Genomic DNA, 13,953 nt, shown 5'->3' on the forward strand with positions numbered 1-13,953 from the left:
CTTAATGGTAATCTCAAGTAGCACTTCTTGCCAGAGCATATGCTTTTAGGAATACTTGGCTTTTCAAGAAGTATGTTTTGAAATAATGTCTATTTATTGTCATGCCTAAAAAGACTGTTGAATTAGCTCTGTAATATCTTGCTTGAAAGAATTTACAAATCTTATCGACCTAACCTTCCACGTGCAGTAACTTAGATGAGGCAAAATTTGATTTTAAATAAAAATAACGTAAGTTTATATACATGTGTCTTCATAGCTCAGCAGTTTCTTGATGTAGTGTTAGTATTGCCTGATTTCTAAATTTATAGTATAATAACTAACTGTATTCTGCCCAGAATAACATTAATAATGATGATTACATTGTCTTATATCCTCCTCCTCTTCTTCCTTTTATAACCCTCAGAGGATATTTCACAAACCTTTTTGACAAATGACACTTACAAATTCATTTTATATCAACAACCCAGTATATATTTACTAAATGAAATTATGTATTTACAACCCAACACACGTGTGTGTATTTAAAATTCAGATAAAAGTTGTATGAAATAGTACTTGCTCTTAGAACATATAATATTCTCATTTTCCTCCCAATTTTTGGTTTTGCTTTTTTTCACATAGCATCATTACATGAACATTCTTCATATAGTAAATATTTCTTGAAAACATCATTTTAATGGATACATGATAATACATTATGTGGATATACTATAATTTTCATTAATATTAATTTAATTAATGACTAATCATTTTAATTAATATTGAGCACTGATGTTGTTTCCAATTTTCCCTATGAAATATATTCTTACAGTGCAGTTTATTCTTGTGTATAGATCAATATCATCATCTCTCTTAGGTAGATTACTGGAAGGGTGTTACTTAAACAAAGGGTGTGTGCACTTTGTAGAAACACTTGATGTATATTGTTGAATTGCTAAACGTGTTCATAGAGTATACATTAACATGGCTTAATCTGGCTCTACCATGTGACTGTCATCAATTTTATATGTAAGTGCAGCATTAGCTTCAGTGCTTTAATGAGAAATTAGCTCTGGGAGTGACTTTTCATAAAAATAAAATATTTTTCAGTGAATTGGTAACTAGAGTAACTCAGTAAAAACTGAACAAATAGAATATGGCACTCTGTCCTTTTTTGCAGCTAATTTCAAGTGCTGTTTATTTATTTTCAAGTGCTGTTTAGATTAGTCTTTGGTTAACTGACTAGAAATGTGCATCAAACTCATGGTCCAGGAGGCTGTCCCATAAACTAGTTTCTCTGGGAACTTTCCCATATGAAGAAACCCAGCAATTGCTGTTTTCTGTATAAGCTTTTTAAAACAACCTGCTCTGTAGATTGTGGGATTGTTTTGTTAGTCATATTTGTTGTATCATAATGCCTGCAGTATCTTACTCTGGATAAATATACCATGCTTACTGGTCACACCAATGGACTTGTACTATTATGATGTTTAGTTTTATTTTCTGAACTCTGAATCCCAGAGGTAAATGCTAATAGGTTCTGTGTCTTAGAGATAAAGACCCATGAAAATTAAGCATCTCAAATTGATTGTGCCTGTGTAGTAAATGCTTACTTAAGTCAATAATCAGTTTAATAGTTTTTAAAGAAGTTCACTGATCAACTTACAAAAGCTATGGAACTCCTTATCTCAGAATTTGTTTATATATAATTTCTATTTATTAATCACTTATCTACTCTAAATTCTCTGAGATCTAGAGGCACCATTATGAGATCTAGAGTTATGAATAAGAGCATTCCTGGTTCCCAAGAAACTTTCGAAAGTTTCATGTGAATTATAGAACAGAATTCTTTGAATCTAGTTATGTTAGGCTAGGAATCCGGTCATGTCTTCCATCTTTATAGTGATGTGTGGAGACCTTGCTTATTAATTTAGAACATCACATTTAAGACATGAAGATTAGATTATACTTGAATTGGTCTTTAATGTAGCAACAGTAATAAAAGTAAAAAACTAATATTGAATTGTATTTAGTTTACAATGTGCAAGACTCTGAAACTATTAAAGAAATAATTTCTACTTGCTTTGTAAGGGATACATGTGGCTGAACCATTTTAGATCTACGGAGTATGAATATTAAGTTGTATCAAAATTCTATCTGTATTTTAACTGGTAAGATTCTTCAAATGATTCCTTTTAAGTGTGAGAAGTTTTACATAATATTGTTATGTGGTTATGAATATTTACATTAACTTGCAAACCTCTTTAGCAAGAAAGTATAAATTTATTAAAAATGTTTTTATTTTATACAAATATACTAAGTAAAATAATACTGCCTAGGAAAACACAACAAAAGCAAAGCAAATACTGTTGGCTGCTATACCCAGTCATGGCAATTCCTTGGTGTTATGTGTGGTCTCTGACACCATTGTCCTGTCTTTTTCTTGTCTCTGCTCTCCCATTATGCCATTGGCAAGGAGTTGAGAAGTTAGTCCATTACTTCTCTGACAAAGCGTGGTACAGTACAATTTCAGATTTTTTCCTACCACCTTCCTCATAGTCACTCTTTTGTTTTTGTTTTTTCCAGTTTGCATGATGCATGTCAGAGCCTGCATGAAAATACAGGCATGTTACAGATGGGTCCATTTCCATCTTCCTTTTATTCTTTAAAATGTATTTAGTAATAATAAACTTGTATGTAACAAGAAAATAATTTTAGGTAATTCCTGTGTCTGCTATGCATTGTTACACTTTAGAACACTTCCTGCTTTCTACCTTATAACACCTGGACATATTTTTCTCAGTCAGGACTTGATGTTTCTAGCTGCCATCTTATCGTTGGTAACTCTAGCACAAAATGTTTACAGAAACTGATAGGAGTATTTTTTCTTATGCTAATGCTAGAAATCTTTGAAGTGGTATGAAACAGTGAAGGTGAAGTTTTTCTCTGTGATGAATGCTAATTTGCCTTTCCTTTTATTCAGTTTATTTCCACCAGTAGGTCACTTGCAACCACTTTTTTCCAAAAATACTGCTACATAGTGTGGCTTGAGTTTGGTGTCTGAGACGTCTCCTGTGTAGGATAGATCAGTTAAGAAAGAAAGTAGGGCATTACCCAGGAAAGTTAGTATCTGAATGTCGGTATTGAATTTGCCTATAAAGTTTTTAAAATAAACTTCTGTTTACTTTTTAAATAATCTTCTGGCTATACCACATATTCTGAAAGTTTGTGAACTCATTGGAATTACACAAATAACAGAATAATACAGTTTTAGTGCTACATTTTAAATTTCCTCGGTTCAAATTCTGGCTTGGGCATTTGCTAAAATGTGTGAATTTCAGTGTTACTTAATTTCTTTTAACCTCAGTTTACTCATCTACAAAAATAAGACTGTACTTTCCACTGATGGTCTTGTGATAAGTAGAGATCATGCATGCAAACTTAGTGTTTGATTATCCCTGGAAAGAAGGGAAACTTCTCTCATAGCCCAGAATATAGCATTTCTCAGGTATTTGTAATGTGTCAACCACTATACTAAGCACTTTGTATGCTTGTTATCATTTATTATTTACAATAATTCAATGAAGTGTAAAATCCATTATTATCCTCATTGTATAAATTATGAAATTCCATCTCAGAATAGTAAGATAATTTACCCAATATCTCACTGATAGTAAGTGATGGAGGCAGAAACTCAAACCTAGATCAGTCTGACTCCAAAAGCTAAATGACTCAGTATTGTGTTGTACTAGGACCTCTGTATAGCTGTATATAAATTCTTTCTAGACTTTTTTTTTTTTTAGTTTTTAATGTTTGTTTATTTTTGAGAGAGAGAGACAGAGTGTGAGCAGGGGAAGGGCAGAGAGCAAGGGAGACACAGAATCTGTAACAGTCTCCAGGCTCCGAGCTGTCACACAAAGCCCGACATGGGGCTCAAACTCACAAGCCATGAGATCATGACCTGAGCCAAAGTCAGCCACCCAACTTACTGAGCCACCCAGGCGCCCCTATTCTTTCTATACTTTAAAGTGCCTTGTATCTCCTAGCTCTATTTTACCTTCAGGAAGGCACTTAAGGAACTTTACTTCTGTGTCATATCAGATATGCCTGCTATGGATTTAACACACTTAGATATAACTGACATTACCAAAATATTTATTTGAAGCCTAGAAACCTCTTATTCTATGGCAACTAGTTTATTATGCTGCTATAAAAACTTGCTTTTTTCCCCCCAAAACCCATTAACAAAAGATCCATAGCTTGAATTCATCATTCTCACACCTTTTAATAATCATAGGTGATATTTCTTTGAGCACTTTTGATGTGGTAGGCGGTCCTGTGCTAGGTGTTTTTATATGTATAATCATGTTTAATTATTAGGATTAGAAATGGAAAATAATGTAATGCTTGTTAAGACAGTTTTCCGTACTTAACTTCATTCAGAAATATACAAGTAAAAAATACTTGTGGCTTAGCTGGTAGGTCATTATGGGACGTGCTGAGTTCCTATTAACTTGTAATTCTTCCTGCTGTCCTTCTAAACATTAGCCATTATGTTCATTTAGGGAAAACATTTTTTTTCTGTTCTATGATTTCTTTTTCATCAGTTTTTTTTTTAAACTTGTGTTTATTTGGTTATTAGTGCTGTATCATTGACCTAATAGGGAACTATTTTGATTATTTATTACCAAAGAAGCAATTCTGGAATATATCACTTCCTAATATTTATTAATTTATCTAGAAAGTATATATTTAATCCATACTATGTGCCAAGTACTAGGGATACCACCTGCAACAACAACAAATAAAGCATGGTACGCGCCTGTAAGGAGCTCATATCTCTGGTTATCTTTGTAAGCAGCCCAAATTAAACATTTAAGATGATCATTGAAGATACTGTCAATCCCTTGTAGTTATCTAGTAGTGCCTCTGGCACTCTTGACCTTGATACCTGTAACCATTGCTTCTGAGAATTCTCAGGATGGTATGCCAAGTTAGATGTATCTAAAGTAAGACTTGAAGTTGCTGAGTCTAGTTAGAAGCACCTAGCCCTTTAAGTCTGGGGATGGTTCCACATTTTGAAGCTTCAGTAACCAACCATTCTGTAAGTTGCAAGGATGAAGTACTAAAAGCTCTACTTATTTGTGACAACAGGGAGTTTCGTGAAGGCTGCCCTCTGAGTTTTGGGTTGCTGAAGCTATGAAATGAATGGGCTGGTGGGCAACTTCCCCAGAGGCATTTTATTTATTTATTTGTTTTTGTTTTTTGTATACAGATTAGTAGTACCTCATCATGTATCACCAAAGCCAGAAACCTGGAACTCATCTTAATTTTTTTCCAAACAGCTGCTTACCTGACCGCCTTTAAAATCTCTTTAAATCTTTTCCAGTTTTGCTTTCAGTATATTAGTTTTAGACCCTTATAGTTTCTCACCTGGGCTATTAGCAGTAGCATACTACCTGCCTGTTCTGCTTACAGTCAATCCTTCTGTATGTTCCCCACTAATTCCACCAAAGTGACATTGTAAAATAAACATTGTATCTTACTATTCCTCTGTTTAAAATTTATCAGTGTTTCCCATCACCTGTTGCATAAAGTCGGAACCACAGCCTGACATGAGTTTCTTCATGAGCTGGCCCTTGCCTGTGGCTTTCCCACCAGCACTGTGCTTTCCAAATTCAGTCTAACAATTTTAAGTTACTAGAACATACCATGTTCTTTTTTTGCTTTGGTGCTTAGCATGTACTGGCGATCCACCCTGAATGTTCTTCCCTTCTTGTCTACTTGGCAAACTCTTACTCTTTGTAAAATTCAGTTGAGATGTTTGTGATTCTTGGATTCTATGACCCCTATAATCAGGCATATTTTTTTCTTTTGTTCTCCTATGTTGTTATGCTTGAGGCATGGTCTCATCATTTGTTTATTTATTTTTTAATGTTCATTTATTCTTGAGGGAGAGAGAGACAGAGTGTGCGTGAGGGAGGGGCAGAGAGAGAGGGAGACACAGAAACCGAAGCAGGCTCCAGGCTCCAAGCTATCAGCACAGAGCCCGACACGGGGCCCGAACCCACAAGCCTTGGGATAATGACCTGAGCTGAACTTGGATGCTTAACCAACTGAGCCACCCAGGCGCCCCATCATTTGTTTACCTATCTCCCTCACCAGGTCTCTCAACAATAGGAACAGCATTGTATTCAGCTCCGTATTTTTCTATACCTAGTACAATGTATGATATATCACAGACATTAAAAAAAAGAATGGTCTTTGATGTTCCTATTTATTTAGTCTTATTATCCATTAGAATATGGGATTTTTTTTAATATTTAGAATTCATTCTAAAGATGTCTGAGGGCATAGAAGCAGTAATGAATGTGGGCAGGATGAATTGTTAACATCTTGCCTTTATGCTATACCACTGAGTGTTTAGAATTTGGGGGAAGTTGTGCTGCCATCAATAAGTGTCAGAATACATCTCTGCTCTGTTTGCTTGAGGTTAAGAGGCAGCTTGTTTAACTCAGCAGTAGGTAGTTAATGACAGTTTAGTGGGTAACCAGTTCTACACAATCTTCCACATTTAGGAGCAAGTCATTTCCTTGGTCCTCGCTGTAGTCACATCTTCGAGAGAGACTTTTTTATTATGGTAGTAGAATTGATTTCCAAACTAGTTTTCAAATAAATAATAAAACAAGACATTTATTTGGGGATAGGGAAACTAGATCACACCACTAAAATGAACTTTGAATAAAAATACAAATCTGTTTATAAAGCATTTGGAAACCACTAATTTATTCACTGTAAATTAAGTGATAGGTACCTTTTATGTAATTGTTCAATCTAATTTCTCTCAGAAGACTCAAAATTTTATTCTTAAAAGCCTGATTATTTCTAATTCTTTAATATTTTGTATGGAGCTTTATTGCATTTAATATAAGCAGCACATCTTCCTGCTCTACTTCCATTTAGTTCTCTGATAAGCCGTAGTCAGTTGGGTAATAAAAGTACAGTAGTCCCTTCTTATCCATGGTTTTGCTTCCTGTATGTTCAGTTACCTGCTGTTGGCTGCCATCTGGAAGCAGATGATTGTCCTTTTTGATGTATTGTTAGAGGATAGTAGTCTAATGCTATGTCACAATCCCAATATCATTCATCTCACTTCATTTCATTATGTAGGCATTTTATCTCACATCACAAGAAGGGTGAACACAGTACAATAAGGTATTTTGAGAGAGAGACCACATCTACATAACTTTTACCAAAGTAATTGTTATAATTGTCCTCTTTTATTATTGTTGTTAATCTCTTATTGTGTCTGACTTACAAATTAAACTTTATCATAGGTATGTACGTCTAGGGAAAATCATAGAAAATATAGGGTTCGTTACTATCTGCAGTTTCAGGCGTCCACTGGGGGTCTTGGAATATATTCCTGTGGATAAGGGAACCTACTATAATCAGAATAGAGCAAATGAGTAATTATCTACAGTTTACAGGTCCCCTTTTCAGGAGGTTTGGTTATCTTAAATACAAGTTTATGTTTAGGAAATCATACTTTTTTATGCTCTGAGCTGATCTCATATGTTATATCTTTTTTTCTTACTAGCAAAAGGCATATTGCAATAAAGTCATTTTAAAATTTTTAAATTTAAATTTTCAAAGGTCTTAAGTTGCTTTAAGATTTTTAACTCAAGATGAAAATATCTTTTGATATTTTTGAAGGTCAAAAGAAGTGAAAAGGGAAGGCACATCCCATTTCCATCAACCATTTGATGCTGCACCTTTCTTGGGTTGCTTTTTTTCCCTTTTGGTAGATTTTTGTTTGCTTAATATGGTCCTCTATATTTTTACTAATCTTTTTAAAATGTATGATCACTTTGGCATGGTCATTTTTTTCTAGGGAATCCCAAAGAGAGTCTGTTGAATTGATTGTAATTACCTGGTGATTTTAGTACGTTCCTTCTAGAAGGACGGTCTTCATCTCTGTGGTCATTTATTGTGAAAATGCCCAGTGACCTTAAAGTCTAGGGCATTTAGCTTGAAGCAGAAACTGAGATGACTTATTTGTTTTAAACATTCTAAAATAAGAGATTAATGTAACATGTTCTCTATGAATTTGGGGTAGTCATTGTCTTGGTTTTACTACTTTTTTAAGTAGAAAGTTGGCCATATATCATCCTGGCCAACCGTCCCTCTACTTGTCATTGAACTTTGTTCTCAGTCATCTGTAACCCTGCCGTGATCTACCTGACTGCTGGCCCTGGCAGCCATCATCCAGTACTGGTCAGGGATGTGAAGAAAGTGACCAAACACAAATGATGCAGTATAAATAGATTTCCCTGCTTCGTCAGAGAAATTAGACATACTATGTAGATTTATTCGTGGATTAGTGCAGTTAAAAAAAAAAGTTATTTTATTTGTAAAAACTGATCCTTTAAATATGTTTCATAGCCCTTTGGCAAACTTTTTTTCATTTTCAGCCTACATCATTTAATAGAAAGCTATGTGTATCGTGTTTATACATTGATGATAACCTCCCCTGTAATAGGACATGACCAGTAGGCTCTTCCCAAAAGTAATAAAAATTACATGTTTCCTCTGATTTGTATAGACTATAATCACAAAGTGCTATAGAAATCATTCTGTCGAGCTATCTTGCATATAAAGTTTTAAATACTAATGAATCAAGACAGGAATCTTTTTTCTATAATAAATACATACTTTAAGATTTTTCTTTACCCCTGTTTGACTTCAAATCTTGTTTAGTGTTGACTGCCTGTATCATTTTTTGTTTGCATTATCACTCTTGTATGTGTCTCATGAATTCACTTGAATATTGCAATTTATTTTTCAATTTAAAAAACCCACATACTTCTCATATTAAAACATAAGTATCAACACAGTCTAATTGGAACTTCTGTTAATTCTGGGTGGCATTTGTAAATTGAATTGTTGCTTAATGTTGTTTTTACTTTTAATAGCCTCAAGTACTACAGCCTTCCGGCAGCCTTCCCAGACCCACAGACCACGCCCAGGGAAAACTAATAAAGCCGCAACATATCGAGGCCCACAGTGAATGCACAAGCCAGGGCATACATCAGGTTGTTGCACATCTGGATGAAAGCTTTACACATGGCTTACAACAAGAAAACAACTATAGTCTGGAAGACCGGCCTTTTTCGTCAAGCCCACAGTTCACTGAGGATGTGGCTAAGATTACACCTTCTGAAGCAGACTTGAACATGACCATGAATGCTCAAGAGCCTTATCATTCGACCAATAATCAAATTAGTGACATGCAATCTGTACCCACTTCTCTTCAGACACTTCCCCAGTCAAGTACAGTAGACCAGGCTACAAGAGTTGGAAGAAATCCGTCTTCACTGGAGGGCTACACATCCCAGCCCAAGTCCTTACCGCTTTTTAAGCCGTCCATCTCAAATTCTTTGGTACCTCCTCCAGTTTCTGAATCATCTTCAAGTAGAACTCCCACTTGTAAAAAGTCACCAATAATCACACCATGCAATTCATCAAAACTGCAGCCAACATCTAGTCAAACAAATCTTGCAAGTAATTCAAATCCAAAAGCATCTAAGCTCCGCCCCCCTTCCGGCTCTTTTAGACAAAAACAAATAAGCAACTCCCAACCAGAGCCTCAAAACTTCCAGGCCAAGACAAGCATCCCAAGGCCACTAACAAGAAGAAAAGAAATCATGCAGAATCTGAATGGCAGTTTGAATTCTGGGGATTGTTTGGCCTCTAACCGATATTCCCGTCTTCCTAAACCAAAGATACATTAAGTGCATAGCCATCACCTGCCAATTTGTTTTTAAAAACAATCTGTTCTGTAATAGCTTTACATGTAATTTGCTACTATGATGGAGGTTCCATTGAAAGCTTGCAAATCTTAAAAAATTAAAACGTGGAAGTTTCTAATAGTTTGGCTCTTCCATTTTACGTCCTGGTTGAAGTACACAGCATTTGAGCATATTTGTCTCAGGTAAACACAAAAGTTTGCTTACCCATTTCAGAGGCCTACAGAAGGCTCTAATCATGTTATCTATCCCTCTGCACATCAGAAAGTTCATAATATTCCACTTAGCAGGCAAGAAATGTGCTTTGTTCATTTAGTCCTTCTAAGGTCTGTATTAATTGTGGTTCTCAGAGCCTCACCCTTTTTCATTTGTCCCTCTTGTGAATATGGTTACTGTTTTAACTAATGATACAGTGATAACTGAAGATGGTAGTCTGTAAGTAAAATTCTGGCCAGTGATTTGTATATTCAAAAGGTCTATGCAAAAGCTTTGTGATGAATAAAAGAGATCAGGCTTTTAATGGAAAGTCTATGTAAGTTTTATTTTTCCTTGCTAGGATCAGCCAGCTAGTCTCATTATTTATTTATTTACCAAATTCCCCTGGTTAAAAACGTTTCATATGCTGTAAAAATCAATTATATTTTGCATTAGCATCTTATTTTACATATACACACATATACACATACACACCATTTGTGTTTGTTTTTGCTACTCGTAAATTTTGGAAAGCTTGGGTTACATCTTGAAGCCTATACCTAAAGACATTCATTTTGTAACATGTGTTGGTGCTAGAGAGTTTTGCTGGTAATTCAGTTTTGAATCCTATAGGGTTATGGATCCATGATAGCTGATTTAAGGTTCCACAGTCTATATTTTAAATTAAGTCTTTATTATAGTAATTATATTTATTGACTTTCTGCTATTATCTGAAGACTGGAATAATGGACTTGAAATGTTTGCACAAACCTTTGATGAGATATAAATACACCACAGATAGGGATTGAAACTATTTTCTATAACAAAACAGTTAAAATATTTTGAGAGTAATTATAAACTTAAGTAAGACTATCTTGAGAAAGCTGGAATTCTTAATAGTTTTGTTGTTGTTGTTGTTGTTGTTGTTGTTGTTTTTTCCTGAGCTTTCCAGGTTTCCCTTTTATGTTGGCATGTTTGAGTGGCAGTTTCTTGAAAAGTAGATTTGGGATGAAAAATGGAATTGGAGAGGGGACACTGTGTTTTACTAAAAGGTGTTAAAAGCTTTTTTAATGTTCTAGGAAGGTAGCTGTGGAACCGCCAAGGGACCATATGCACTAACCTAATCATGCTGCGGGCTACTCGTCAGATGGCTCAGTAAATTTGCCCTCTGTTCTCCCAAATCATGTCATCTTTAGGCTGTTCACCTATTGCTGCTTTAATTAGAATTAATGTCTTTCAGACAGATAGACTTTTACAAAGTCAATTTTTGTTGTGATCAGCTGACCAAAAATGTATCTCAAGGCATTATGATCAAAGAGTCACTCAAAGTTCTGGGGACTTTGTTAAAAAAACATACACTGGTGAAATTGCCCTTTTTAAGAAAAACAGCAGCAAGTGTTTTAGTGGAAATTTCAAACGAGCTGTTAACTGTCATTTACCTATCAGAGGACCATTCAAGTGAATTTGCCGTTCACTGGATACAAAAACCATTCTTGAACTTGGTAACAGGTGAGCAGCCTTTGACAGCACTTCTGTCAGAGAAGGACTAAAGTTCAGAAAGGTTTTCACATAGTCCAGATATTGTTAGTGTAAAGTACTTAGAGGTATCAGCAAAGCTCTTTGTTGACAGAGACGAGAAGCAATGGCTGACAGCTGTAAGTAGGTACATGTGGTGTTTTATCTTGAAGGGGAAAGAAAACTGATCTCGTATATTGCAAATAGGATGTTATTACACTATATTTTTCTAAAGTAAAACACTGAGGAATTGGTTTTGGTTTATTTAGAAGTTGGTGTAGACTCTTGTGAAACATTTACAAGTAGGCCTTTATCTTTAAGGGGAAAGTTTAAAACTTTCACTTTATTTTTAACCCCCTAGTCTGAGGGAAATCTCTTTGTTACATAAAAGTGTTGACTCCTGCAATTTGTTAATTCCAGTCTTTTTCCTGCTCTATTTTTTCTCTCTGATGAATATACATAAAAATTAATCCATCCGTTTATCAGTTTCTCTGAACTTTTGTTGAGCCTCAGTCTTGGCTCATCAATATCATTATGAAGCATAATAGATTTAAGAGGAAAAAAATCTAGGATGCTTGTACAAAACAAGTTTTGCCTGCAGTTTTCTTTTAAAAACTGCTTGAATATTTCTTTAAAAACTGCTCCTTATTGGTAAATGTTAAGTCAGAAATGAGGTGAGGATGTAACTCACCTGAATAATCAGGGATCATTCTCAGATTTGGCTTGATCTCTGTTTAGTGCTTCTCTAAGTCAGCTCTGTGCCAAATCCTCCTCCGTGGGAACTCAGATTACTTTTTCTCTGAGTTCTTACGATTTTGGTGAAGATGGCTGCAGTATATGAGTTGTAAATCCTAAAGAAAAAGTTTTATGGGGGTTGGTTAAGTTTCACATTTGTGAAAGAGAAAATAGAGCATGTAGAATTAGACATTTGGCTGTTGATGGGATGCATATCAAATTCTTTAGAGAAAGCTTAGCCTAAGGAGTTAATCAGTACAGGTGCAGATGATTTTAAGGCATTAAACAAAGGATTATATAGTTATATCATTTAGAATGTTTCTAATAACTGAGACCCTCTAGCATTTTCTTTTGGAGTCTCATTTTAATTTGTGCAATATTTTCAGGCATATAGACTACTGTTCATTGTATTTATATAGATGTTAGGGAACTTACTAAGTATTTTAACAAGTAAAAATCTGAATAATGAGAGAAAGTATCAGATTTGCACTTTAAATGAGCTTAATTGCTTGGAGTTGTGCCTGAAATATCGAAATGCCTCCTATTGGGCGTGGCTTTCTTTGTTGAAATGAATTTCTCTATAATTGTTGCTGTTTGAAGTACAGCCTTTCACAGAATTATATCCTCAGCATGTCACTTTACTCATTAAAGCACTAAGTTCTTTGAATGTTTCATGGTACCCTTAAGTATTTTACTCAGTACATCAAAGAGAACACCCAACCCATAGCTGTCACTTCTGTGTCTTCCTGTAACACAGATGGTTGTTACAGACACAGAAGTGCACTTTTCAGTTCTGAGCAGAGTTGTCATGATGGTTTCCTGGTCTCTGGGGCACTGAAGATGTAATTTGGAGTCACCAACTAGGTCTACAATGAAATTCAGTAAGACTGCAGCATAGTTCAGTTTACTTTTCATCTTACACAATAGTTTTCGTGTTTATAAATTAGTTCGGGTGGTTATGTTTGCATGCTAATGCACACATTTGAAAATTAATTATAGCTGTAATACAAATACCTGATGTTTTTCCTTGAGGATGATGGCATTGCTATTTTTCTTAATTCTGATGCTTGAATTATTATATTTTCTAATTTTCTTTCCACACCTCCCTTCAATTTTTCTGCTGCAGCAGTTTGAAAGGATACGTTTGGATGAATGATTCTAATGGTGGGCGCCAATCTACAACTATGCTATTAATTAAAGATACATCATATATTTTAACTGTCTTGGGGAAAAGCTACCCACTTTCTCCTTGTTAGAGCATCACCATAACAAGATAATACTGACCCTAAGAATTTAAAGTCTCTAAGTCATTGCTAACTAAAAACAAAAACATCACAGTCTTGAATATCTGCAGTATTGTTTTTCCCGTTAATTTTAAAAACAAAGTTCAGAGTAAATACTGTATATTAGAATTTGCTTGTAAAATGAATTATAAAAACTGGATGTAAAGTCTCTTTCCTGAAAATGTTGGCATAGTAAATAAAAATAAAGTTCATAATTATAAAATCTTTCTTGTCCTTCTCAACACTGCCTTTCATAGTGTACTTTGTCTCAGATATCTTTTTTTCCACAGAGATCCAAAATGCTGTTCTTTTGGTTGTTGTTTTTTTTTTTTTTTCAAACTCTGTGTCATTTCACAATACTCCCCTCTACACTCACATCACACTCCGAGCCCTGGTTGAGTAGGAGTTGAACAATAAATAGTTGAGTGCTACCGCAG

General features: G+C 34.9%; 1 protein-coding gene across 7 annotated transcripts in view; it reads left to right on the forward strand.

Moving 5' to 3' along the window:
• The window catches only part of CCSER2 (coiled-coil serine rich protein 2), a 189,099-nt gene extending 179,188 nt beyond the window's left edge, over nucleotides 1–9,911 (forward strand). For 6 of the 7 annotated variants that reach the window (XM_042960153.1, XM_007093134.3, XM_007093133.3 and 3 more), the window contains one exon: nucleotides 8,955–9,911. In XM_042960153.1, the coding sequence (XP_042816087.1) occupies nucleotides 8,955–9,773 (819 nt within the window). In that variant the 3' untranslated portion in view covers nucleotides 9,774–9,911. The remainder of the gene's footprint in view (nucleotides 1–8,954) is intronic. The other variant, XM_042960154.1, reaches the window with a different exon arrangement.
• The last annotated feature ends 4,042 nt before the right edge of the window (nucleotides 9,912–13,953 follow it).

The sequence above is a fragment of the Panthera tigris genome, chromosome D2 (genome assembly GCF_018350195.1).
Source record: "Panthera tigris isolate Pti1 chromosome D2, P.tigris_Pti1_mat1.1, whole genome shotgun sequence".
Classification (NCBI taxonomy): Eukaryota; Metazoa; Chordata; class Mammalia; order Carnivora; family Felidae; genus Panthera; species Panthera tigris.